Source organism: Patiria miniata, unplaced genomic scaffold (genome assembly GCF_015706575.1).
Source record: "Patiria miniata isolate m_02_andy unplaced genomic scaffold, ASM1570657v1 HiC_scaffold_6, whole genome shotgun sequence".
NCBI classification, from domain to species: Eukaryota; Metazoa; Echinodermata; class Asteroidea; order Valvatida; family Asterinidae; genus Patiria; species Patiria miniata.
In genome coordinates, this window is record NW_024037073.1 from 16,434,338 (window position 1) to 16,458,653 (window position 24,316).

At 40.3% G+C, this 24,316-nt stretch overlaps 1 protein-coding gene across 1 annotated transcript in view; it reads left to right on the plus strand.

Annotated features, from left to right (window-relative positions):
- Positions 1 to 24,316, plus strand: part of LOC119743215 (membrane metallo-endopeptidase-like 1) — a 44,628-nt gene that overhangs the window by 16,177 nt on the left and 4,135 nt on the right. The window contains exons 2-19 of the mRNA XM_038219600.1: positions 4,645 to 4,737; positions 5,621 to 5,782; positions 7,311 to 7,391; positions 7,862 to 8,070; positions 8,498 to 8,560; positions 10,941 to 11,063; positions 12,642 to 12,728; positions 13,076 to 13,200; positions 14,390 to 14,612; positions 15,582 to 15,680; positions 15,992 to 16,069; positions 16,790 to 16,893; positions 18,904 to 18,962; positions 19,790 to 19,841; positions 21,266 to 21,333; positions 22,257 to 22,387; positions 23,070 to 23,135; positions 23,998 to 24,096. Of these exons, the coding sequence (XP_038075528.1) occupies positions 4,645 to 4,737; positions 5,621 to 5,782; positions 7,311 to 7,391; positions 7,862 to 8,070; positions 8,498 to 8,560; positions 10,941 to 11,063; positions 12,642 to 12,728; positions 13,076 to 13,200; positions 14,390 to 14,612; positions 15,582 to 15,680; positions 15,992 to 16,069; positions 16,790 to 16,893; positions 18,904 to 18,962; positions 19,790 to 19,841; positions 21,266 to 21,333; positions 22,257 to 22,387; positions 23,070 to 23,135; positions 23,998 to 24,096 (1,922 nt within the window). The remainder of the gene's footprint in view (positions 1 to 4,644; positions 4,738 to 5,620; positions 5,783 to 7,310; positions 7,392 to 7,861; positions 8,071 to 8,497; positions 8,561 to 10,940; positions 11,064 to 12,641; positions 12,729 to 13,075; positions 13,201 to 14,389; positions 14,613 to 15,581; positions 15,681 to 15,991; positions 16,070 to 16,789; positions 16,894 to 18,903; positions 18,963 to 19,789; positions 19,842 to 21,265; positions 21,334 to 22,256; positions 22,388 to 23,069; positions 23,136 to 23,997; positions 24,097 to 24,316) is intronic.

Genomic DNA, 24,316 nt, shown 5'->3' on the forward strand with positions numbered 1-24,316 from the left:
GTGAATTAGGGAGAAAAAACTCATATTTCAAACCGTTTATTTTGCAAATGTATGTTCTAATTCCGAGCTTTATAATTTTGATCGCCAGAAACACTCACAATCGGAAGTCAAATACAAAAGTCACGTACAGTTACACGTATCATAATTTGGTTTCATTATATACTAATAAAATGTCACAATGACACTTTTCCCGGTCAAAATGACTTTTTTGGGTGTCAAAATTACACTTTTCCAGGTCAAAATGACACATATTTGACCAATTGTCCATGTCATTTTGACCAGGAAAAATGTAATTATGACCCGGAAAGTGTCATATACTCTGAAAAGTGTTGGTTTAACCCGGTAAGTGTCATTTTGACCCTGAAACGTGTCATTTTTACACGGTACAGTGTCAGGCCCCATAGTACTCAGATTTCGGGTCATATCAGAAGTGGGACGTTTTAAAGTGACTGTATAAGCAAACTTGTAAGTTTTAACGTCATTACCTCATTATAAAACAAAGTGTAATAAGTAATGTGCGTCATTACCTCATTATAAAACAAAGTGTAATAAGTAATGTGCGTCGATTCTTTTGTTCTATTTATTTATTTAATAAACAGCTTTTATCATTTCATTTTCGGCAAAATCTATGAGTTAAGTAGGTCAAAAATTAACCAGCAAAACATGATGGAGACTGTCTTGTCCCCTTTATGAACGATGTGAACCGTCATGCAGAAGGGAGGTTCGCCTTAAATAGCAGGAACGGAGTGCGTCTATTTTGTACGGTTTTGTGCCTGGATGCCGCACTGTTATCAAAAAATATTCGTCTCTCTAAAAGATTTAAAAGACCGTTTCACGGTCTTACACTTCACGGTATTACACCGGCCAAGCATTATGTGTCATAGAAATAGCAGTGCCTTCCGTCAGCGGTAGCGGCTGTCGATGATTGCCGAATAACACCAAGCAGCAAGTGTAAGAGCCTTGTCCAAACTTGCTGTGTTCGTTTGTTGGCCTCTCGAAAGAGGTATGAAATATGACACTGTTGAGGATATGTATACCACCGACTAAGCAAGGGTGAAGCTTCGGAATGAAATTCTCAAGCAAGAGATATTTTCCTTTTATCACCAACAACAGCCGCTATAAAGACAGAACTCGCAATCTATTTCCAGGAGACCGGTGTTATATTACATCACAATCATAATGTCGCAATTTGAGACCTGAACCCTGAGGGATTTTAATTTAGAAGCATGGTGTGCTTCATTCAAGGAAATATATCGACATCTCAAAACGTTTTACAAGCCCCATAAATCTATCTCCAATATTGGACCTCCTCCCTTTTGAGCCGCTCAGGTAAGTAGGTTCAATATCGAATACCCAGTGGAAAAAAGTCTAGAATTCAAATTCGGGAAACAAATGTTAAGGAAATTTAGCAAGCATCGCTGTGTGGCTCTATTAACTACGGAGGAAGTGCAGTATTTGAGACACATTTATGAAACTAACAATTTATCGTCGAGTGTGTACTATTGGGCTAATGTGTAGATTTTACCAAAACGCAGATGCCTATCTTTTCAAATAAAACAAATAAAACTTTCACGCATGCGTTCCACAGTGGCGTAACAATGGTAAACTTCTGGGGGGGGGGGGGGGGCACCAAGGGTGCATATTTTTTTCAAGGGGGGGGGGCACTGAAGGCAAATAGTATATAAAATATTTTCAATTCCAGAGTTTGAACGGGGACAGACGGGGGCACGGATCATCTGCTGGGGGGGGGGGGGAGCACGAGGTGTTACGCCACTGGCGTTCCACCATATTGTTTCAATTGCAATTTCCTTTTGGTTGTCACATGTGCCCCCTTCATTTTTTCACCTTTCACAAAGGTTGACTCATTAGAAGCTTTCGTTAGGTTGCAATATAACTAATTGATTTTAAGATAACGCTAGTTGTGTCACTACATTTTCCCCTGGTGTTTTTATACAACGAATATTTCAATACAATGTATTACATTAACATTGATAAACATCGCTGCTTTTTCGTTTACATTAAAAGTAATCCACGTAGGGCATGTGCTATTTGTAAAACTCAGGTGGCCGGTTAAATAACACATTATCTCAAACGGTGCAAATGGGTTTCGTACAATTTTGGGGAATGTGTCACATTTGTCCTGTGACCGAGAAAGATCGCGCCTGCCTGATATGGATTTTTGTTTGTCCTGTTTGCCTCTTGCTGAGCTTTTTATATCCATTCGGCAGTCCACAAATTGAGTAATTTTAAGTTCGACTTTGTTTGGTATGTAACAAAAAATCCACATGATCTAACAATCTTGTTATATTCTCAGACAATTCTCCCCTCCCCCTCTAAAAAAAAAAGAAGTTTAAACATTACAAAGACAGGTGTTCTGATTTGTAGTTTGTTATACACTTGCTTCATTCCAGCGAAAACTGTATCAGAGAATCCACTGGGTCGTCTGCAAAATAAATACTGCAGAAAGAACAGAGAAAGGTAGTTCTAAAATTAGCCCGATATTGAACCACAAGCCGCGATTCAACAGGTGTGGAGCTAAGCCAATCAAAGCAAACATGTTTTCCCTGCTACTTTGCGTGGGTGTGACGGTGATGGGCACAGTTTGTACCGATATGATGACAAACCTTCCGGCGGGCGCAGTGTGATCTCCCGCCTGCTTTGGTGTTTCCTACCTGTGTTCGCATTCCTAAAGTACGTGTTACCTTACCTGAAATCTTGTTCCCAGTGGTCTACTTTCAACCTTGAGATTTAATAGTATGCCCTGGGATGGAAACTTGCTTCCTTTATTCTAGCTTGATAGCGCAATAGCAAGTAATGGATTAATATCGTGTACTTTAGTGGTTTTATTTCCAATGTGTATAACGTGGTTTTACGTTTATTGTGAATCGTAACGTCTAATCCTTCTCACAGAAAACAAATTTCGTTGACTTATACTTATATTTTGTGTATGTATGTACCCTGGACGCCGCATACAAGAAACACTCTGATTTAAAGACTGCTAAGGAACCTAATTATAATATCCTTGTTCATCGATATTTCACAATCATGTGTCATGCTGTTTTGTCCTGATAAAATATTGCACATTAATTATTCATAAGGTGGAATTTGCGTCGAGGTGATGTAAACATTGAATGCACAAAAAATATAGCACATTTCAATACAACATAATGCTAAAAAATGGCCCACATCTCAATAAATATGAGAGAGAGTATTTTTTGTATAAGATTTACTTTCTTGACCGTGTATTTTAGATACCTTTAAAAAAAAAAATTCTACATTGTATTTATGACACAAGAAAATTCCATAGGGGAAAATGCTCGATATAGCGCCGCCCAAAAAAAGTTCACCCAAATCGCTGCACACGACAAAGTTAAATTTAGCATCAGCGCAAATTGAGCGCATTATTTTTGGAACTCATGTCTCACATGAAATACCGCGCTAAATTTAAAACTAGCCCCCAGAATAGCAAATGCACTATCACGAGAATTTCGGTGACAGCACGAGTAAACGAGTCTGCGTGTGTAAGAGAACGAAATGTGAGGTATTCAGCTCCCTGTAGTGGGAAAAAAAATAACAACAGAGCGGCACGGAACCAGACATCGGTTTTACGGAAATACCGACCCGCTGCGGACCACAGCCCGCCGCAATACGATCCGTCGCTCCGGAAATGTTACATGATGTCAGGAATTTTGCTACTTGCTAGTTTTGCTATATACAGTGTATATCGATTGCACGGCGGTATTGCCCATATTGTTTTCGGCGTAATTATACAGGGACGGATGGAACTTCTTTCAAATTGTCCGAGTCACGATCGGAATTTACTCCCAGGTGAAATTAAAACTGGTCAGACGGACTTTTTTTTTCTTCTTTTTTAACGAAAGACAATGTTGGTCGGCAGAGCACGTGTACTTTGACTGATCCCCCCGCCCACCTGCGGTCGAGTGAAATTTTTGAGATATGGTTGAGGAAAGACATGCCATTGTGCTGGGCACATCGCTGGTTAGAGATTATATTTGTACCGCATCCTCCGTTGGGATGACTTTTTGAGGTACAATCCACACTGCGTCGCGTCACGTGACGGATCCAGCATTTACGGAAAGGGGGTGGGGGCGCCCAAATTGAGGCGTAACCGGAACATACAAGTGGGGCATATCATGTGGCTGAAAATATCTGTTTTGAAGTGATGAAATAAGCAGTTGACAGCCGAGAAACAGGGGGAAAAAGACAAGACCTTAAAACAATTTGAAATAAGGGCGAGGGGGAGGTGCCGGCTGCGCCCCCCTCTGGATCCGCTATACTGGCGTCCGAGGATTAAGAAAAAAGTTTCCTCCTAACCATATTATTCAAATAAAAAATGCTTTGACGAACAAAAAACAGAGCCAAAACGGACTAAAGGACCACACTTGAAGAGAGCTTATGTCTTACATGACTATAACGTATGACAGTAGTGCGCTGTGCTGCGTGGCAATCCTTTCATTGGACTTCAATCATCATGAATTTTGTAGTTATGTCGCATTTCATTTCTCGGAATTCCATTCACAAGGGCTACAGCTTAAAAAAAATAATGGTAAATTTTTAATAAGGAAAACTGAATGTGAATAATCCAAGTATATGGTGTGTGTGTACTTTTTGAATACCATGCAGCTTCTCCCGTGCCACCAGTGGAGGTTGGCGGGCCTTCAAAATCTCCCCTGTCGACAGAGGGCGTCTGTACGTCACCCGAGTGTGTAGTCGCAGGTGCGTCACATAACATTTCAATTCTTCGAAAGCCACCCTAATTCGGGGTAATTGTAAAGATAATGCTTGCTGGGTATTAAACCAAGTGTTCCCAAAAAGTTAAAAAGGATAAACCAGCGAAATTAAAGGGTCAATGAGATGAGTTTTTCTTAGCAACTCATGCTGTGCAACTCTCTACTCCTCTTTAATGTATGAAAGCTATTTGACATCTCCTTTTAGTTAATTTTGTTGAAAAGTGCACTTATTTAAACACTTGCCCACCAAAAATCAATAGGTGTGTTGCGGGGGGGGGGGGGGGGGGGGTGGGGGGTGGGGGGGGGGGGGGGGCTCGTAGCCTCGTAACATACTTTCAATGGGGGCGCTGTTCAAATCAGACGATTATTAACACTATATTACAGAATAGTCTACAAATACCCCCTAACCAAGCTGGCTCTGTCAATTCCCCGCCTTATTGTCAGTACAAAAGCCATACTCGCATAAATGGGAAAGAATCCTTAATAAAAAATCCTGGATCCAGACCCAGATCCGGATCACTTCCAAAATCTTACCGATTTGTATTTGTACCAAGGACCGCCCCTAAAAATATTTCTTGCAAATGCGTCCATTTGGAGTTATCTTGTTAAAAGACAAACCAACAAACAAACAAACCAACGCCGATATGAAAACATAACCTCCTTGACTGAGTTAGTTAGGAATTGAATACCCAAATTTCTCACTGGACGTGAGTCTGGAGTTCGAACCACGTGGGTGAAGGATGACAACAGGTCTGGTACCGAGTTAACCCCCTGTAAAATTTCACTGTTTATTTTTTTTTTTTTAAATAAAAGCCTTATGATGACATTATGGTTAGTTGTTGACGCATTACATTTTTTTTCACCGCCAGCCGGCACCGTTTTGTCCAGCATGGATCTGACGGCAGACCCGTGCCAGGATTTCTACCAGTTCGCCTGCGGAGGTTGGGTCAAGACACGCTTCATTCCGGAGGATTTGGCACAGTACACAGTCATGGACGAGTTACTAGACATCCTGTTGGAAAGAAGTCGAGGTATTGCATATTAAAATGTCAGTGTGAGAATGTGGAGGTTTTCTGGTTGCAAGAGACTTGCGTTAGAATCGAGGACCTCCAGACCGACCTGATGATCCAAGCTCTCGTGGGTACAGGCCAGTAAATAAGCCGAAATTTGCGTACTTCGGCCGAATCACGATTTGCATGCCCTCAAATTCTCCGGCATTAGAGCATTTTGGGGGCATTAATTTTAGGAATTGCGAGTAATTATCACTTAAGTCCATGGCTGTCTTCTGCAGCCTGAAAGGCCTAGGACGTCGATTATAATTGCACGAGTGGAATTTGTCGATAGAGGTCGCGCTTGCTATTCATAGACTTAAGATTGTCAAGTACACGAGCAAAGCCGATGATAACCCGGGGTTAGGGGTGCTGTCCGGAGATTCCTACTGTACCCAACGGTTGGCTATGACGTAACACGGACAGACTTTGTTTTAGATACAACGCCTGATTAAACCTCTGTCATCTGATTGGTGGGTCGTTGATCACATGACATTGAATTATTCGTCCCTTAGTAGTTTAATTCCAAGATAGATGGAAGTTCCATTGCACGTTCACACTTTTGGCGGCTCTGACCAATCAGCTGACGAGGATATACTCAGGTGTTGTATAAAACAAACAATTAATGTTTCACATTCGGGAGCAATGGAAAGAATGAGTTCTTCGCCTCGTGGAATGAAGCATTCCATCTGTCACCTCCTAAAATTGTTCTTACTATTGCACGCACAAACATTCATTATTTGCATTTTATACAACACCTGAATAAATCCCCGTCATCTGATTGGTGGATCGTTGATCACATGTCATTGAATTATTCGTACCAACGCACGGCGCGCGCAGCGCACAGTGCAATGGAAGTTCTATTGCACGGTGAATAGAACTTCCATTGCACGGTGTCACTGCTGCTGGTGGTGGCGCTGTTTCAAATCGAGATAAATTGAATATGATTGTTCTCAACCTGTTGAACAGTTTGCATTTATATAAAATTGATGAACTTGTCGAACTGCTCAGCAGTTTTAAACCTGAATAAATTGGCTATTAAAAGTCAACCAATCAGATGACAAGGATTTATTCAGGTGTTATATAAAACAAATAATGAATGTTTCACGTTCGTGCAATGGAAAGAATAATTTCATTCGGTGACGGATGAAATTATTCTTACCATTGCACTCAGCGATGCTACGAACCGGAACCTGTGTAGAATATACCCATCTCGACGAGTCAAGTAGTATACACTTCTCTTATTACCATCTTCGGATAACATGCTATCTCCGACTGTAAATGTTGTGTTGTGGTTAACAAATGAACGAACTGAAGTTACAGGCCTCCCAGCGGCGTAGCCAGGTTTCTCATCCGGGGGGGGGGACTGACTAGTGGGTGGGGGTGCTGGATATTACAGTGGGCGAGCGCCCAATTTCATCCGTGCTGAAAGGGAGAAATGTTTGTTTTTTGAAACAGACAGCCAGCCTCCGTAAAATGAATTTTATTTCAATTCTCTTTCTTTTCTCAGGAATGCTTGAGGAGAAATCCGCCAACGATTCAGAAGCCAGTACTAAGGCGAAGAATTTCTACGAGTCCTGTACAAACGAAGGTAAAGCTCAGAACTACTGAGTTATTGTGGGCCTTTGAAAAAAAAACTTTCCCCGTGTCTCGCACCTGGCTTCTACTGAAAGCATGCAAAACCACCAAAATAAAATACCAACTTTTATTGAAACACCATTATACAGGGTGGCCCCCCAAAAAACACGGAATGGCATATTTCCAGAGCCCTGAGACTCAAACCGTGACCAATGCATGGAGAATCTTTTTAGAAGAAAATTCAACCAAGATCGCCCGATTCGGTCCAGTAGTTTTTGTTCTAGAGCATATTTTGTGAATCGGGATATTTCGGTATCTTTATTCTTCTAAAAGGATTCTCCGTCAATTGGTAAATGTGGTTTGAGTCTCATGGCAGTGGAAGTATGCGGTTCCTTTATTTATTCTTTTTATTTTTGGTTTTTGGACAACCTTTTATAGCGTGTTGCAATATCTAATTGTTTGTCACATCTCCACTACACCCAGCGCTGATAGAGCAATACGGCGCCCAGCCGCTGCTGGATTTGTTGGACCACCTGGGCGGCTGGCCTGTTGTCGCAGGCGACACGTGGGACGAAGAAGCCTGGGACATGGCAGAGGTCCTGCACAAGACCCGGATGGAAGTCGACTACAATTTCCTCTTCCGACACGACGTCAGCCCGGATATGAGTGACTCAGAAGTGTACATAATCGTAGTAAGAGACATTGTATACCTTCGGGACACATCGGTTTAATATAGCGCCCTCTTATAAAAAAATGTCCCAGAGGGCGCTATCACTAACATTCGTGGCACTATTAAAGATGACGTTTACGGAGTTGATGGAAATGAGAGCAAATCTGGTTTAAAACCTAAATAGCGATGTTCTTGTTTTTTTGCATTGTTTGTCCGCATGAGATATGACTGCAGCTTTAATGTCACATTTTTAGCGGCTTAGCATTCTCGCTACACAGTTTGCGGGTCTGAGGACAACTGGCTGCCCAATTTGTACGCAACATGAATGAATCAACGCAAATGAAACCCTAAGATAATGGCACACCTATGTCGCAAACCCCACAGTCCCTGCGCGCCAAGCCTGCATGTTGGATTCAATCCACTAACTAACTTTATCATTCATTCGATAGATTGATCAACCATATTTAGCTCTGAAAGACAGATCATTCTATCTGAAGGAGAAAACAAACAAGGTGAGTAACATAAGATATTCGGACGAAAGTTAACAACTGTTGAATGCTGCGATGTGGGATATGACGTTTTTTACACCCGAGGGGTTCGCCTCGAGTTAAACTCGTCCGATCCGAGGGGGTTAAAAACGTCATATCCCACATCACAGCAGTCAACAATTCGTCAGCGCCACCCAGAGGTGGCAGCAAGTCATTTTCTGCAAGTCCAAGTCAAGTCACAAGTCATTAGGTCCAGTCACAAGTCAAGTCACAAGTCATTAGGTCCAGTCACAAGTCAAGTCACAAGTCATTAGGTCCAGTCACAAGTCAAGTCACAAGTCATTTGGCATGTTTGGTCTAAAACACAAGTCAAGTCACAAGTATCTTTGTCCAAGAACGCGTCAAGTTGCACATTATTTTGTTCAGCTTTAAAAAGAACCTGGCGTTAACTTATGAATTATTTTGAACATGCATCCTTAATTCTCCTTTTTCCAATGTGTTGCAATTACTATTCTTGTAGTTTATCACATATCCGTCGGATATTAGCCCTTTGTATACTTTAATAAATGTATTTTACATTGTAGAAATAAATGTTGAGATGACATGAAAAAAAAAGACTTCACTCACTCGATTACATGTAGTATACTAACACTTTATTGTTCAATTTTCATGTACATTAAACGCCTACCAATGGGTTAAGCTATCCAGTATTTTACATGCAATGGACAAAGGCCTGCTTTCATTTCATGAAAGTTTCCTTTCAAAGTTTGTTCAACCATTACATTAAGCAAGAGACTTGGTCATTGAAAACTGTAGTTTGTTGTGACAGGCTTATTGAAAACTTTTGAAACTAGTGGGAACTATTCATTTTACTGGATTCAGTCACTGAGGTCTATTTTCTGGAATGAAACTTTTTCGCTGCATCTATAAACTGCATTTATAAACACCTTGAGTGGCCTTTTGGGCCTTGTGATGGGCGACTTCAATTTAAAAAATCGAACAGCGTCTGACTTGGGTTGGTAACAAGTCATTTTTTGCAAGTCCAAGTCATTGCTTGCAAGTCCAAGTCAAGTCACAAGTCAAAGCTGGTATTTACAAGTCAAGTCACAAGTCACAAAAATAGCGACTCGAGTCCGACTCGAGTCCAAGTCGCAACTCTGCCGCCACCACGCCCAAGTGGACTCAGTGAGAGCGCGCAAGGTGCGCGTATTGTACAGAACTAATTGACATTTCGTGTTCATGAAGTAACACCCATGTACACTGTGCGCTAACTCGGTCATTTTCGTTTTCACGAAGCAACACTCATCTTTATGTAACCAGTTTGTAAAGGCTTTTAATAAAAAAATGTTCTGTAAGGCAAAAAAAAAAAAAAAAACTCGGTCTCTGGTCAGCGCGCGCGTCGATTTTAATCATGCGCGTCAACCTTCATTTTTTTCTTCAAAGTAACACGGAAGCTACAACAGCGCCCTCTATTGCCGCTCCTCCTCAAATTTTTGTACCAAAGAGCACCAACGGGAATGGGGAAATTGCACCAAGGCAAATGATAAAGGGCACCAAGGCAAATGATGGAGGACACCAATGTATAATGAGGACACAAAAAAACAAAATAGTACCCACCTTGAATTGTCTGTACAACTGAAACTTGAAAAAAACAAAAGCCACCAAAAAAAAAAAAAAAAAAAAACGCGTCGCCGCATCAATTCCGGAACTTCGGTCTGACCAGAGACCGATTATTTTTTTTTTTGCCTAATCCTACAAAAATGCGGAATAATTACATTCCTGTCAAAAGTTTTAAAACGTTTTTTATCCAAATAGTATTTCCGTAACAGTGTTGTCACTTTGTGAAAACGAAAATCGTTCACGCCGGTGTCCGATGTGAGCGCACACTTGAGTGTTACTTCGTGAAACCAACATTTTAATTTGTCATTAAGCGGTTTTCACGAGCTAACACTGAAGTGGACTTCAATATTACATCGTGTTGTCGGTGACGAATTGTTTTGTTATATCGTGCTAATTACTCAAAAAGATAAAAGATTGTTACTTACTATGATAGAAATCAATTAAATCACTGCGATGTAACCTTTGATAACTGAATGTTTTGATGTCCTGCTGGACATGGGCCTTATTCACTAGTCTGCCATGTTGAATTAAAAGTAAAGTAAAGCCCATGAGACTTAGCGTTTGACGTTGCAGTTCTCTTTTGCGCAATGCTAGCGCGCCGGCAATCTTTTATCGACAATGGTCAGAGTTTACTAACGAAAAAGGCAAGTCATAACGCTGACGAGTCTTGGTACCACACTGATCTTTCAGAGTTCACCGTTGAAACGATGTATAGAAACCGCTCCTGAGTTGTACTCTTTTTCGTGCGATGCCTAAAATCCAAATCATTCTCTCCACTTAACAGAAACTAGTGGCGTATTTTGAGTTCATGGTGGACGTCGCAACGGCACTTCGACCGGATGGAGACAGGGAAGAAGCGTCCAGGCAGATGGCAGAAACTCTCGAGTTTGAAACTGCCCTGGCAAACGTGAATATTAAGATACCTTTATGCTCCTTTATATAGTTTGCACATAGAGCTATACCAACATAACTCTATGAGTTTGCATAACTATAAGTCATATCAACCAAAATCGTTAAGCACATCAATTCGAACCATTGATCTCCATTAGTAAGACTTACTAAACGGAGAACAATGATTCGAACGCAGGTGGCTAATGGCTTTGGCACATTCAGGATAGGAAGTCGTGCGTACTTCGCGTGCGAACCACTACAGTACAGAACGTATATGCAGTGTCCCGTCCACGGGGCTCTCAAAAGTGTTAAAAAGCGCCCTCTTTTGTTGGCGCACGGAGCCCTAGGTTTTATTCACGAGTCGGTGATATTTAATTGAAAGCGAGGTAAAATCTTGATTTTTGGGAACTTGCGAATAGAAATGAAAGCAAGGACAACATGTTAATTACAAATAAATAGCATTCTGCTTTGATGAAAAATTAAAATGTGTGATTGACAAATGATTGTCTGATGTTTTAAGTCACATTTAAAATCAAAATGAAAGTGAAACTTTGATGCCTAAATAGTCCGGCACCATGGCATTCAACAGTTCATAATTTATACAGTACATTCAGGGAACACGACCAAAATGGCTTCCTCGTGAATAAAGTCTACAGGTAAGAGCCAGACCAGGTTCCCTTTCACTAAGGCCAAGTTTGGGCAAGGACCATTAGTCGACTAGTGGTTGATTTGTGACGTACCTTACGCCTGCGCATTGATAGCAACGTGCGAACGTCTCTAGTCAAACGCTGGTCAAAATGTCATCGCAAAACTTCTGGATCCTGGCTCTCTGCTAGCGTTATGAATGCGCGCGGCTATTGGTTACCAGCGAAGCAACCAACCCCTGTAGGCTGGTTCCAAATAGTCGACTAGCGTAGTCAACCACCGTCGACTAGACGGAGTTCGGGCAAACGTTAGTTAACCATTGGTCAACTATAGTCCTTGCGCGAACTTGGCCTGCGCCGCTAGGCACAGAAACTAATGACTTAGCAAACAGCAACAACAACAGAACACCAGCTAAATAATCCAACGATATTTTTATACGTGTGACTGGTCCCAATCTATTTTTACTGGCAACGTTCATTTACTAAGCCCTATTTGTTCTCACGCGCTCCGCGATATAGGCTTAGAATTTACCTATCGCCGTTTGCGAGTTTGCCACGCCCCTTAGACATTCCTGGATTTTTGTGTACACTAAGTTTTGTTTGTCTCAGGTTTTGCGCGTTCCGTGTCCATTTGTATTTCATGTCATTGGACAATATTTTACAAGCTGTGTTGATGCGATTCTGCCGCGATAGGTCAATAGGTCCAAAGGTTCAAACCCATCATGTTGTTGGAGGAATACGCAAGCAGACTCACGAGATCATCACTCAAATACTTGACATGTTTCAATCAACCTATCGGCAGCCGGACGAACGATACTTCTCACGAAATTAGTTGCCAACGTCTGAGTGGCATTTTGCGAAGTAGGCGATCTTTTCCCTATTTTTCACACACAGTTGATTGAACGTGATTTCTCGGGTAACGTCTTCATTCCCCTTCTTTCCGATTCTAGTTTTCCGTCTCACTTGCTGAGAGGATGGACGTGGCGACGCTCAACAACCGCTACACGGTCAAGCAACTACAGGCGGAAATGCCACAGGTTCGTGTTGTTAAAAAATTACAAATCTGAAATAATGAACAGTCTCTAGACTCTTCGCAATTTGTGTGGAAATTTTTACCGAGACAAAATCACCAGCTAATTGCATGTACTTATTGAAGAAAGTCAATTCCTATAACCCTTACTCCCCATTGCCTTTTGGACCAAGTCCGCCACAATCCATGACGGAACCTACTACGCATAATGCTTCAGGGCCAAATCCGCTGAAATCCACCTCAAGACCGCCACTACTATAGGTGGATTTTGATACGATTTTTGTCATAAAATTGAAATATTACTCACTAAAATATTGCATGGCATTTTAGTATTACTCTGCTCTTCTTGTGCAGATAGATTGGCTCAAGTACTTTCGGCTGGTACACACCGAAGACTTTTCACCGGACGAGGAGATGCTAAATTATTCCCCTTCGTATTTCGAGAAAATGGCCGCCCACATCAGCTCGACGCCAAAAAGGTAAGATGTTACGCATCTCTTAATCATTCCTTCACTTCAATTGCTGGGTGGAGAAGTTGAACTGTTGGGCATTATCAATTAGAATAAAACTACCATGTTTTAAAGCTTTTTAGGGGCTTTTTATCAGGGGTTACAACGCCCTCTACCGACACAGCTGGTTTAGAACATACAGCACACATGCGGACACCGAGATTTCATGATATTTGCAATGGAGAAAATACAGTAGACATCAACCTCGTTCGCAGGATGTCGAGCAGTGCGCTCCCACCATTACCTGATCAATTGCGTTTTGGATACGTATGGAAATGAGAAATAGTCTGGTGCCTGCCTGTATTACATCAACGTTTGTTTTAGCATGTGGTGTCTGGGGTAAAAACAGAATCGATTTGTCGCGGCGTGAGTTACGAAAACACAACTTCTTTTCTAGATTTAAATGCTACAATCTTAACTAGCCAATCTTTAACTAGCCAACATTTCATATTTATTGAGTAAATTGGAAAGGAAATTACTATTTTTGGAAAAGGTGTGAACGTAATAATAACAATGAAGTTCAACGTGAAAACACGTAAAACACGTTGTAAATAACATCACCAAGTACACGATATAAATTCGTTACCTGCTAATTGCGCTATCGAATCACGATACCGGAAGCAAGTTCCCTTCCCATGGATTACTATTGAAGTTTTGAGTTACGAAAACACAACTTCTTTTCTAGATTTAAATGCTACAATCTTAACTAGCCAATCTTTAACTAGCCAACATTTCATATTTATTGAGTAAATTGGAAAGGAAATTACTATTTTTGGAAAAGGTGTGAACGTAATAATAACAATGAAGTTCAACGTGAAAACACGTAATACACGTTGTAAATAACATCACCAAGTACACGATATAAATTCGTTACCTGCTAATTGCGCTATCGAATCACGATACCGGAAGCAAGTTCCCTTCCCATGGTTTACTATTGAAGTATGGGACACGAGGTTGAAAGTATACAAGACGAGGCTGCAGTATACATATACTCCAGGTTTCATTCATACAGACATTGTAACTTAATATCCAACTTGATGTTGACAGATGTGATCTATATCGACATGTGATCAGTACAAATGAATGCAGTTTGTCGCACTTAATTTGAATCGCTTGCTACTGCACTGTGTGGTCCCCCCCCCCTTTTCAAAACATATAGGACAGTGGCTAACTATCTCATGTGGAGCACGGTGTTCAGCATGATACGGTACCTGCACACGGACCTCCGTAACATCCGGCAGCGGTTCTTGGGCGCCACCATCGGGCAAACGCGGGAGCAGAGCCGGTGGAAAAACTGCTTCGGGAATACCAACGCCAACCTGGGTATTGCTACGGGGGCGCTGTTCATCCAGAAACACTTCGACAAAGACAATAAAGCTGCTGTGAGTTTGCTGTTGTTTTTCAAAAATGTAACAAATTAAGAGCAATATTAAAAGGCTCACTTTTTAAGTTGACTTTTTTTCCATTCATTCATGAAAGGCCGCGATTATAGAAGGCCCTGAACCCAACGCATGTGGAATGCCCCAAGCACCAAAAACGACTTTTCCTACAACTTTACGCCTTTTCTTAACGTTACGGAGAATCTTCGTGTTGATGAGCCTTAAAGATTGATTCAGTTAAAGATTGCTACTACAGTATGTTCCCTGAAAAAGTGTCCGTCTGAATTGTTTTGAAATAACATGAAATCCACGATTTATTGTAAACATTTTAAAATTTGTTGATAGTCCTAATCCTTGGCCTAAACCCCTAGTGTTATTTGGTTTCCCTGACAGCTCAGTGCACAATTTCAATTGATCACAACAACATTTTTTGACACTGTTTTGTATGACCTCCGATCTAAATATTCCTTTTTATAAGAGCAGACGCAGGCGCAACAGAATATAGAGGCACATCGGACAAGTATCACTCTAACATTGGGCTTGGTAAAAAGGTTAAAAACGTGGTTATTGAAATCCATCTGGATACTACAGGGTGTAATAAGTACACAAGAGTGAATAATTGCTTGACATATGTAAATCTTTATTACGACATAGATCCACAGATTTCTAATCCAATCTCATCATATTGCGTCTGCCAATAATTTAAAACAAGAAAAAAATAGGTCAGAGGTCACCTGAAAATTGATTGTGGGGTCTGAATTCATAACATATCTGTAAACTAGGCCTAATAGGTGCATTTTTTTTGCCACTATTCAGTCTTGACGAATAAATATGATAAATAACGGCAACTGCCTTAAACAAAGTTCATTATTCCAACAAGGGTCCGACTCCCGACGTACCATACGTATATTTGGAAACCTGTCACATTCAAGTCTGAATTCTGGTTTTTGTTTTTTGTTTTTTTACATTTAGGCCCAGGAGATGCTGGAAGACATTCGCGAGACCTTGCTGGAGACTCTAGATGAGGTGTCATGGATGGATGTTGAAACCAGGGCCCACGCTAAAAGAAAGGTAATGTTGGCCATGGCTGCATGGGAGTCAACTGTGACTGTTCTCGGTGAACAGTGAAGCAACAATGTGATTGGCACCAGTGAACCCACGAAGCTGTAACACAGCACTTTCCTAAACTGGACACATTTTCCTTCTCTTTTCCACTGCAACCCTGTAAATGTATATTACGACCTCAGTAAGATTACAGTTTGGAACGGCTGTAATTATTTTTACTGTGGCCTATTACACCCAGATTCATACAGGAAGTGGTGTGTGAACATGACATTTTTAATGAGCAATTTATGACCAACCATTGCTCTTTTTTAACAAAGGCTTCGAAAATGATGGAGAGCCTTGCTTACGATGATATGCTGACAGACGAACAGGCAGTAAATAACGTCTACAAATCGGTATGTGTTTCATTTTGTTTTAGATATGAGTGACTGCAATTACATTGGTGCACAGTGATCAGTATTGTGATCAGAAAACATCACATTTTCTAAACTTGTACTGTGGCGAAAAATACGGTCACTGTCAACAGCATGTCAATCAATAAGCACTCGCTGTTGTCGGTGTTTTTATGTTGACGATTCTGAGAAATGTTCTGTTCTTATTTAAAAATATGTAACATGGCGCGAATATCGTTTTTGTCGCGATCTTTGGCGGATAGGTGATGAGATTGCGCCTTTGATTATCAAAGCATGAAATTTGGCACACAGACACAGTACGACACGAGAAAGATATTTGGCTATAGTGCCATCGCAGATATTGCCATTTTAACAATATGTAGGTAGAATAACAAGCAATGGCAGCCATTTTGAAAATTTTGAAAATTGTTTGTTGCTCTGTCTGACAAATCTTCGACTCTGACTATGTGCGAAATCCCATGCTTGTTTCATCAACGGCAAAATTCCCCCAAAATATTTCCCCTTTCTGCCACATTAGCATATTTTTTTTGTCCTCGGCTGTTTCTTTGGTAAAAAAAAAACCCGCTCCAGTCAATTTCTTTGTTCAACTTTGAAAAATATCCAAAAAGTGTGATTTTCACTCCAAAGTGTGGTTTTACTTTTGATATTCTTTTGTGTTTATTATAACAACTGCGTTGTCGTCTGTTTGTTCTTTTTGTGCAGATAGATTTGTCACCTGCGCACTACTTTGAGAATATACGGGCGGTATGGAGAATGGAAGCCATAGAAGGCATCGACCATTACGGCCAGCGCGTAGAACGGGGAATGTTAGTACCTAGAAGATGGTGGTATTATTGGTGATTCGGGGGTGATGGTGATGGTAGTAGTGGTAATCGTGCACTGAATGATCAGTGCAGAGCCGTATATAGAAAGAGTTCAGAGCGACAACTTCAGACTGTTGAACCATAATGGCCGTTCATTATGTGAACAGTGCAGCGTGCGACTATTGTGTACGAATTATATTATGTGCACTGATGCATAATCCGCCATTTTGTTTCCTCTCTCTATCATACGGCTCTCAACCTCGTTCCCAGGGTGTCGAGCAGTACGCGCCCATCACTACCTGCTCTCTCACCCTGGTATTGGATCATTTGCATGTGCAAGATTTTTGAACACGTATGCAAATGAGGAATAGTATGGTGCCTGCATGTGCCTTACATTAGCGTTTGTTTTTGTATGCTGGGTCTGGGGTAAAAACAGAGTCAATTCGTCGCAGCGTGAGCATGGCATGAGTTACGAAAACACGATTTATTTAATTAAACTGTTACGATCTTATTCAGACAACATGCAGTATCACATTTCATATTAATATGAACAAGTTGGAAAGGAAATGAGTATTTTCGAGAAGGCGTGGACAAATGATCGCGAAAACACTTACTGTACGATGTGAATAACAACACCAAGTACACGATAAAAATCCATTACCAGCCAATTGCGGTATCAAATCAGGATACAGGAATAAAGTTTCCTATCCAGGGCTTACTATTGGAAGCGTGGTTGGAAATAAAGTAAGCACTGGGGACGAGGTTGTACGGCTCTGGGATCAGAGATGTAATAAGCGCCCTCTTTTGCTTTGTGGGTGTTTCTCGTTCCGTCCCGGTTGCAGGTAGTCTATGCATTCGCCGTGATCTTTTTCGCATGAACAGATTTACTGATTAATTAGGCAAGACCCTGCCTCTTGACTTCCTAGATTTTGACCAATCAGCAGGCTCTTTCTATATCGAGTCTTCGGTCATTCACCCGTTGCGCGTCATATAGACAATGGACTTTAAAAAAAAAAGTGTCACGCGCTCAGTGTATCATGTTACGCGATATGGGGCCGGTTGTTGTATTATAAAGCACTGTATTCGAATTGACCAATCAAACCATTTAGTCCTGACTTAGGAATGAATGACGCCACGATTTAGTAAAGTCGACTCCGATTGGCTGGCGCGTGGCTTGCATAAATTTGCATGTAAGGAGATGTCAGACGTTCTCCAGGATTTGGCTCCGTGGATAACGCGTGATACTGAGACTATTTGCGGGTGCATCCCATTTAAAAAAAAATCACCATGTAGTCACACTAGTGATTAATCCCCATACTTCATTTTTTTTAATACTCAGAAATCTCACAGAAAAATTATGATCAACATGTCGTCTTTCATTTTCTTTTTCAATTTCTTATGAGTTGACCATTGACGTTTCAAGAAATTCTCACTCAAAGAAGACCAACCCCTAAAACGAATGATGTTTCCCAAACTAGAAATGTATTTTGATAAAAAAGGAGGCCTCTACATACAACATGGCTAAATAGCGCCACTTTTGGGCCCAATTGCATCCAAAATGCTCGGAATAAGAAGGACCATAAATAATCATTTTAGTCTGGCATGCACAGTTTTTCTATATTACTTTTCCAAATCTGATTTTCGAAAAATGATTTTTCTTTCGAAAAAGGTTGGTTGATTTTGTCGATCCGAATTCTAGTCCTCTTGCGATCTCTCACATATACTTCGATATGTCTAGCCGTGCAAATCCTTATTCCTAATGTTGGTCTTTGGAAACAATGTTTCACCCTGACGCCACTTTTGTCTTCATAAATATCATCTCAATGGGGGACCAATAGGTCTGTCATTGCAAAAAATGTTGAAAGGACAGCAATCTGAGACTGAGAAACGTTTCCCACTTTGTTAGGAATTACTTAGAAAATGTTCTTGGCGCTCTATAGACTTTGTACACAACCGCTGAAGTGGCATCTGCATGGATATTACGTACATTCTTTCTTATTCATTTCTCAACAGATCAAAGAAATCACCTATCGACGTTAACGGATATTACAACATTCAAGAAAACACTATAAGTAAGTCCTTGTAGAGCTATTCCCGCCCCCTTTTGTCAGCTTATTCCCACTCAAGGATTAAAATTAACTGAATATGTTGGTTATACCAGCTTTGAGGAGCTCATTGAATAAACCTTAAAAAAGTACTTTTTAAAAATCTTCTACATCCTTTTTCTAGTATAACGGTCATAGGAATTACGGACTATATAATAATATCGGAGTCTTATATAGCGCACGTATCTACCAACTATTAGGTACTCAAGGCGCTGGAGATATGTCTATTATTAAAGAAAGGTAAATAAAGTTTATGAGAAATATGAGACCCATTATGTAGCACCTTATAAGGGTTTACAAGGTGCTGCGGCGCATATTGCAGCCACTGCCAGAAACACCGGGGCAAACCCCTTCTCTTAGCGATAAGTGTTACTGGGTTATTTAACGTGCATTACACAACACACGGGACCTACGGCTTTACGTCCCATCCGAAGGACGAAGCAATAATGGTAAAGTGCCTTGCTCAAGAGCACAAGCACCATGTTCCCACGGTCAGGATTCGAACCCATGTACCACGGCACACGAGTCGAACACCGTTACCATTGGACCACAGCACCACATGAGTTTTGGATTCTTTGTACTGAATCATTAATCATATTTCATGGTTAATTGGCTCGTTTATGTATAAACATTACATCTCCTTTTGTTACACTGAAATTGCCCATATGTAATCTTAAAACGAACACATCTGTTATCGATAGTCTACTAATTGGAAAGCAATGAAACTGTATTTGTCCACCAATAGCTTACGTTCTGTCATTTCAACTGGTGCTATTTTGCCGTTCTTTCTACAGTTTTTCCAGCTGGTATTTTTCAACCCCCGTTCTACTCCATCCGATATCCAAAGTAAGCAAACCGGTCAAACGTCTAAAGGTCAATATTCTTACGTTTACATTTTATTCAAATTGTACATTAAAAATGTTGGGATCTAGTATCAATTCACAGAGAGAATTAGCCCAGAATGTTGCGACGGATTAGAAGTGTTTTCGTTATTGATGACCGACCCCTAAAACAATCTGCAAATGAAATGTTTTTGGTAACTTTATTGATATCTTGGGTTCCAATCGTATTCAGATATCCAATTCTTCGTCTTCCACGCCATTCTCTCTTAAAGGGCCCATGCAATACATTTTAATGCTATCCTTAAGAATGCGGTTACCGCTTGATAGTAAGGTTCGATAGCCCGAAGGTTCGTTAAGCCGAAAGCTCGTTAGACCAAAAGTTCGATAATCCAAAGGTTCGATAGTCGGAAGGTTTGATAGTCCGTCCTTATGACAGCTACTGTGGTACTCAAACAAAGGGAAATTAAGCGAACAATGCTATCCCACTTCTCACCTTTAGAAAAACGGTACCCCAAAAGTGAAATTCTCAAGAAAATGGATAAAATGACAACAATGCAAGTACCCAAGAACTCCCATCTGCTGGGATGACCAAAGTGTTCATCAGTCCGAAAATGGAGTGAAATATGCCTCAAGGTCAACAGTCCAAATAGACAGCATTGGAAATTATTCTCAATTTGGGAATAATGAACCTTCGGACTACTGAAACTTGTTTTCATTTCGGAATATTGATACTTCAGACTAATCAATTTATTTATTGGTGATGTGAAATGTGGGTGTTCAGACTAACCTTCTTACCATAACTTTCGGACTCAGAACCTTCTGACTATCGAGCGGTCCCCAAAAATGCACCTTTGAGTCCCATCTAACCATCAATTTTTAAATTTTAGGTTTGTCATTGACAAGGGTTGTTGGCGCTTTTTTATGTTAATGCATTTCCATATTTTTGAGCAACAATGTGATGTCATTCAAGACAGAAACCTCGTTGCTATTTCAGCACCGGGGGTGTCGTAAATTTTCTTTTCTTCGGCGATTCGTTGTTGTGTCAGTACATAGCAGTTAGCAAATGAGCAAACTTATCGCACAAATATTTTCAAAGGGCTAATTTTTGGGTTTACAATTCAAACAGAAAACCCCTACACAGAGCAGTGTCTTAATGCTGGACAATTTTAAATGTTTAAATATTTAAAGAAGTGTACTTTTCAATACAATTAACATAAAAGGGAAGTACAAAGGTCTTCTTACATTTATAAGGAGTAAAATGCACACAATATTTTTCTAAGAAAAAAACAAACATTTGTGGCCCTTAAATGCATCGTTTGGAAAACATTACACAATAAAACGATTTTTCCGAATCCCTCCTAAAACAACTAGGCGTAAAATTTCGTCTGATTGTAACTGAGATTTTTTGTTCCTTTTTTCATTTACAAGATCTATGAACTACGGAGGCATTGGAATGGTTATGGGCCACGAATTGATGCATGGATACGATGATACAGGTCGGAGGTCAATTTTCTGATTAACGGATATCTTTAAGTATATACCATTTTTCGCCTTAAATTATATTTTCTGTATAATGCAAATGAGAAACAAATACTGTTTAAATATGCGTTATGTGCGACATATTTCCTTTACAGTTAAGGTATTTTTTATCAAAAGATCCTACGATGGCTTTCTGTCTGTCTGTCTGTTGGGCTGCCTGATGTTTGTCTGTATGTCGCGTTTTTGTAAAGGACCGAAAGAGTGTGCGGAAGCGCAAAATGCAAGGGTTAATGGAAAGGTATCCAGTGTATGCAGGTTCCATGCTCCGATTTCACTGTCCTCTGACGTCACGGTTGGCACGTGAAAAAAATGATGTATTTGTCTGGTTTTTCATTTTTGGCAAATTTGTTTCTTTGACACTTGGAATAGTGAAATATTTCAACCTTCTCTTTATGAAAACACTTCAAAGCGTATCGCTACCACGCAAGCCAAAACATTTATGCTGAGACAAAATAATGTTGGTGACAAATTTGCTTCACCAAGGTTTACCAGGCCCACTTGGGGTCAACATGCAAATCGAGGTCAAAATAATACAATAGTATATAACCCTTTATAACCGTCAATCGTACGAATGCGTACGATATGAATATGCATTTCGAAACTTAACAGTATAACAACCTCTTCTCAACAATACCCGGATTTACGACTCCATCCTGCTAGTGGGTGCCACGCAAAGCGCGGCATCCCGCTAGTACATTATAACAGTTGGTGCCATGATCCTCCAATAATAGCTCAAGCGCTAGTTCAGAGGACGGGCCAGGCCGCTTTTTCCACATAAATATTTTGGTTCACTCAATTTGACCCGCTTCTGTAATACTTGTTTCTCTCAATTGATATTTGAATGTTGATTGTGTCCTTCAACGTATACTGCTTTGTACAGGCAGCCGCGTTGATGAAGACGGTAATATAAAACAGTGGTTTTCCAATTCGTCCACCGAGGCATACAACGAAAAGAAGCAGTGCTTCATCGATCAATACTCGAATTATCACGTCCCCGAAGTCGATCTTAAAGTGAGTAGACAAATCCTAAATCAATCATCAATTTATTGGTACACTTCTCTGTTTAAATCCGATAGGGTCAAATGCAGAGATGCACAGATTGGTTCGTTAAGCCCACACATTAACCCTTGGTGAAGCCACGCGGTGATAAAATTCTCCACATTTACCAAATATGGTCATAACTTTTTTCAATGGGCCAATAAGGCCAAGATTCCATGTAATCCTCACCCCTGGTATACACCACAAGCCTGTAGACTCCCATTGGCCAGACCCTAACCACACATTAACTATTTATCGATGCACCAAAATAACGTATAGCCTAACCTCATTCTATAACTCACCTATACTAGTCAAACTATGTGACAAGGTTGATGTGTAGATTTATTTGCCTTAACCCTAACCTTCACCCTAACCCTAACTATTACCTCAAAGAAAAAATCGATTGTTACCAAAACATGTTTCGTCAATGATTTGAGGATAAAAATCAGTGTCTGCCTCGTTCTCAAAATCACTTCTCTCGGATACTGTACGTGTTCAGTGTACATTCATGAACAGTCTTGACAATCTTGCACTTTGGGTCTAAACACCAGGTGTAAATACAGCGCAAAGATTTGTTTTACCTCCCTGGGAAATCCCCAGATCACCAAGCCTATATTTTCATTTAATTGTTTGACTTTTTGAACGATCTCTTCAGCTAAATGGTGAACAAACAATAGGGGAAGTACTGGCAGACAACGGAGGCATAAAAGAAGCTTACTTTGTGAGTATGCAAATTTGATGAATCTCACTTTTTAAAATAAAATTGAAACATTTTCCTGCTGTGTATACAGTGGTGTCAAAAAGTGAAAATTATGAGCGAATGGAGGAAATGGACCTGAACTTAAGAGAAAACGTATGAGAAACAGTTTGTTGGCAATGTTTCTGGTTACTTATGTAAAGTTTATGGACACCATTTGCAAAAAAAACCAAACGTAATTTTGTTTTAAACAAATAATAAATAACCTGTCAAAATTTCAGCTCACTAGATATCATGCTTTTTTGAGCAAACTTTGAAAATTGCCTCTTCATATTTCTCTACGCAAAGCATAGGTGTCCGTAAATGAAAGCGCGATGGTTTGGCCCTTACCATCGCGAGGTAACTAAAGCATTTTCCTCGAAAATGGCAGCATACTAGGCGCAATGATTTCAAAGCAAGCATGTACCTCTGGGATAGAGTAGGATATTTCATGATATTTTAACTGTTGCAGTTTTTAATGATTGCAAATCGTGGACTTGGCCCTGATGGCCTTGTGATAACGGCAGCTATACTTACAATACATTACAACTACAATACTGCATACGTGACAATGGAAAGCATATGGGAGTTGGCCTGGGTCTGATCTTTGCCTCAGAAATTCTGGGTCAAAAGTTCAACCAGGGTTAAAGGGGCAATCAATAGGGAACTTGTGGAGTATGATTTTTTTTGACGAAAAATCAACGGAGTAATTTAAACATTATTTTAAAATGTACTAACAAGTCAGTGCTCTTGTACACCACAAAGTTAAAGAAATTGTTCAATGTGCTCAATGAAATTGTGGGCACTGCGTCATCATTTGCTCTTTGTACCTCTTTTGTTTGTTCAGGGCTATAAGAAATGGTTAGAGCGGACGGGCGATCCGGGACAAACGCTACCGGGGATCAATCTGAATCATGATCAGCTCTTCTTCCTAAACTATGCACAGGTATGTGAAGCTGCAGGTCAGTGTCAAAACGGGAAAAAAGGTATTCTAATTCTTCACCCAAAAAACTTCACGAATTAGATATAATTTTTATACCTTTTGAAAAGCTTATCTGCATTAATTTATCGAGGATACTTTATCATTTTTTTGTTAATATCGGATAAAAAATATCTACCCGTACCCAGATGTATTTTTTTTGTATAAAAAAAGGTACTGTCCTAAA